At 34.9% G+C, this 4370-nt stretch overlaps 1 protein-coding gene across 4 annotated transcripts in view; it reads right to left on the bottom strand.

Moving 5' to 3' along the window:
- The window catches only part of Wdr17 (WD repeat domain 17), an 81726-nt gene that overhangs the window by 49517 nt on the left and 27839 nt on the right, over positions 1-4370 (bottom strand). For all 4 annotated transcript variants that reach the window (XM_013352051.2, XM_026786964.1, XM_026786963.1 and 1 more), the window contains 3 exons: positions 3753-3936; positions 1499-1729; positions 488-739 (listed from right to left, as the gene is read on the bottom strand). In XM_013352051.2, the coding sequence (XP_013207505.1) occupies positions 488-739; positions 1499-1729; positions 3753-3936 (667 nt within the window). The remainder of the gene's footprint in view (positions 1-487; positions 740-1498; positions 1730-3752; positions 3937-4370) is intronic.

Below are 4370 nucleotides of genomic sequence, written 5' to 3' on the forward strand. Positions count from 1 at the left end.
ACCTTCTCAGATTTCATTACTCACCTTGATAGCCTCTCTCGGGTGGGAACTATTTACTACTTTCATTTTTAATCTGATTGAAAAGCCTTCACTGCCTTAACATATCTGGCAACAATCTGTTAAATTTAGTGAGGCTAATAGGGCTCCTATTAGAATATTTGATTGTTTTCCAATCAGTACCTTTATTATCTCTTCACACCTGGAATCCAATTGGTTGTTGTTTATGCGCATATAAACACAGGTACATGTATACACACACACACACACACACACAATATTACAATATAATTTTATACACAAGAAATATGGTGCCTTTATTTTACTTTACTCATGTCAATGACACACTTTATAAACCAGACACTTAGATATTGAGTATTTGTGATGTTAATTAACAAGGTTTATGAAGTCAACTAACAAAAAACAATGTATCTAATTCAGTTAGTGAATATTCACGCATTCGAACCTTTCAGGAATATGGATACGTTACCTCCGGTTATAAACATGCCAGGAGCACTGGGAATCCAGGCTAAGCATTGCACAGACACCACTGCGGACGGAAAACTGAACGTCGTGATGCAATAAAGTGACTCCGAATCCAGCAGACGAATGCCATGGTGCAAATTTGCCACCAGGAGATAATCAGTGGACAGTGGGTCCCACTCCAGGGCTGTCACTGGGTCCTCTTCATCTGCTCCCTCAAGACTCTCAGGTCTCAGAACGTGCTTCTGATGTTTACTACCTAGTCCATAAACAGAACATTGTTTCAAAGCGCTTCAAAGATCATTGTTTCAGTGTTGCTTTCTACCTTATGTCTCCAGTCTGAGACTCCAGAAGGCATCGATGACATGTGAATGGCAAAATTGTGTGCCCTGATGATGCGAGACAGGGTTAATGGCTTTGCTTTGATATTCTTGAGAGCTTTATGTATTGCACATACTTATTACTGAAAATCTGAAAGAAAAAGGTGTGCTTCTCTAGTCAGAAAAAAAAATTCACTTTCTCATGACAGGACAGGGATGGGGAAGTAGTTGGGGAATAGAAAATATCAGTAAAATGTTTTTTGAAAGGAAAAACAGTAACTTTGGAGTGGATTTCCTAGGTCCACACTCAGGTTTTTACTGACTAGCTTTGCTCTCCTGAATAAGACACAGTCTTTGATGCCTGAACTTCTCTGGTTTTATAATGGAGGGTTCAGTATTGGTGCACAGAGACTGGAAAGCCATTACATGAGTAGCTCGTTAAAGAGCTGATCACAGTAGGCTCCGTTACAAGCGGCATTATCAGTATTTTCAGATAATTCCTTTCTCATTCATCATCATTAGTTATCATAATTCAAACCAGAGCATTAAAGCAAGAAATTCCAGGTGAGCCAAAATTAGCTAAAATAAACTTTTTGTTTTTCAAGTTGTTCATTCTCAGACTAAAAATACATGAATGTGAATAAGAAAATAGATTTGCTAAGAAAAAAAAGATGAGATCAAGATAAATAAATACTTACCAGGCTGAAAAATTGATATGCTTCCATCCATATGACCAAATACAACTTTTCCCTTCTTTTGGGTGTTCCATCTAAATATACAGATATCGGACACAAAACTATGAGCTTCTTTGTGTACAGACACTCCACTATCTGGTCCTGAGATAGTCCAAATGAGCAGAGGCCCTTTCTGGGAAACAAATGCCACAGCATTGTCTGTGTTCCAGCACCAGCCGAGACAGGCAGGTGTCCCTGGAAAAAATTAAATGCAGACACACAAAACAGAAAGATGGGCATAAGATTCTAACATCTTGCCTGGTGGTGGTGGCACACACCTTTAATCCCAGCACTCGAGAGGCAGAGTCAGGTTGAGTTTGAAACCAGCCTGGTCTACAAGAGCTAGTTCCAGGACAGCCTCCAAAGCTACAGAGAAACGCGGTCTCAAAAAATGAAAAACAAACAAAACAAAACAAAAAACAAAGATTCTTATAGCTATTGTTTGCACTGCACATTTATCAAAATTCAAATGTAAGAATTATTTCATTATTTTAAAAAACAATCGACTTCTTAATATGGGAATTATACTTACAAGATAACCTTTAAAACTACAGGGAATATACATAGAGAATACCAACTCATTTATTCCAGCAATTTTTACATTTGAAATATACAAGGCTACTCAATATGTTTCTGTGTAGAGCTAGTGACAACTTTAACATTGAATAATTGAGCAAATCTAACACTTATTCCACTAGATAGATTACTAAGGGAGAAACAAAAATAGAAATGAAAAACACACAGATCCAACACTGTATGTGGGAGTGAAAATTTTGTTAAAAATAATATTTAAACATTCCTAAATAAAGTATTACAGCTTTCAATTTCAAATTAGGAAAATATTTGGATATAACCCGGAGGAATTATCAATTAGTCTTTAAAAAATTTTCAAAGCAAAATTAAAACAAAATTTTCCCACACTATTATGACAGTCATTTAATTTTTTTCTACAAGTGGCTGTGAAAAAGTCCCTTTAAACTGTGTATCCAGAGACACGGGGGTCTAAGGCTAAGTGAAAAAGTCTTTTTAAGTTGTATATCCAGAGACACAGGGTACTTTGACTAAGGATCTTAAGCTGACTCCACAGCAGATACATTAGATTCACAGAAGATTTGGTCATTAATATTTGACAAAGGTAGGTATTATTTATCTGTGCTTCCTATTATTTTCAAACATAGGTTAATACAGACTCTGTGCTGTTGAATTTATGAGAAAACGCATCACAAATCTTTAGTTTCTTTATCATAAAATATAAAATTAATTTCAAGTAGAGTATATGTCTTCTATAAGATCATTTACAAAAACAAAGTATTTGGTATATATACTATTATTACTGTAAGCAATATTAGAATGATTCATAGAACGTTTGATTAACTGAAATTATCAGAAAAAAAATGTAGAGATATGAAAACTCCTGACTCAGGCCATGAATAGCTGTTCAGGCTGGCCTCGAACTCCCAGAGATCCGCCTGTCTCTGCCTCCCGAGTGCTGGGATTAAAGGCGTGTGCCACCACGGCCCGGCTGTGTCTCAGTTTCCATCTCAAACTTATTTATATTACTTTTAAAAGAAATTCAATATTGACAGTATATCTAGAAATACCTTATACAATTATAAATAATCATCAAATTATCACTGGAACTGAAAAATAACATGAACTATGATATTGAAGATAAAATCGTTATTCAATTATATCATCATTATAGATAAAATTAAAGCCCAATGGTGAGTAAAATAAAGTTGAGATATTATCAAATTCCCAAAGACCTGTTAGTTGAAACAAGCTTTTATCTTTACCATATCACACAGAAAGTCACAAAACGAGCCCAGCAGTACATCATGGAGATGCGTATTGTCTGCATATTCTCGTCCTATGTGTCACAGATCATTAGGGAATACCCTAATAAGAAGACAAGGCCTGCTACTTACCTAATCAATTTTTCTACTTTGATTTGTGTACTTATTCAAGAAATTCTCATATTAAATTTTAACATTAGTTTGATTATTTGTAGCTGGTTACATCCTTAGTTAATAACATCCTCTATGAATATTTTATTTTAAAAAATTTTGCTTCCTTTTTGTACCACGCACTTGCATTTCATATACATGTTACTACTAGAAATTTTGAATATTGTTTAAAATCTAAACTAACTAAACAGATGGTGATTATCGAAACAGAAATATTTTACTTTGATAAAATAACTTAGTGGTAAGTATACCTTTGATATGGTCAAGTTTAGCAATGACTTTCTGCTCTGCAACGTTCCAAACGATCACCAAATTGTCAGTGCTGCAACTTGCAAACAGGTCAGGGTTATGTGGGCACCAAGAGATTGCCGTGATGGTCTTTTTATGTTCCGACATGATTGCATGAAGTTTGAACTCATTATAACGGTGATCCAACTAAAACGAAGCACGACAAGCAGTTGAGTCTCCTCTTTAAGTCCTGTGCTCTTTATTAGAAATCATTCTATATAAAACAAACCGTGCACAGAAAGACTGGTTTGCATAATAATAAACTTAATTTATGCCTTGGTTTTCGTACAACTGAATTCAGTGAGCTGAAGGAAACCACTTAGAAAAAAAAACTGAGGAAGCAATGATTTTAAATTAGAAGTAGTCAATTGTTTACATTTTAAACATGCATATTTTATAAATTTATGACATTTTTTATCAATGTTTCATGAAATACAAAAGCCCTGTTGATTCAGAATCTTTTAAATAATTTCAGAAATTTAAATTAAAAATTAGGTTAAAGGGTTGGAGAGATGGCTCAGCGGTTAAGAGCATTGCCCGCTCTTCCAAAGGTCCTGAGTTCAATTCCCAGCAACCACATG

Source organism: Microtus ochrogaster, linkage group LG7_11 (assembly GCF_000317375.1).
Source record: "Microtus ochrogaster isolate Prairie Vole_2 linkage group LG7_11, MicOch1.0, whole genome shotgun sequence".
Classification (NCBI taxonomy): Eukaryota; Metazoa; Chordata; class Mammalia; order Rodentia; family Cricetidae; genus Microtus; species Microtus ochrogaster.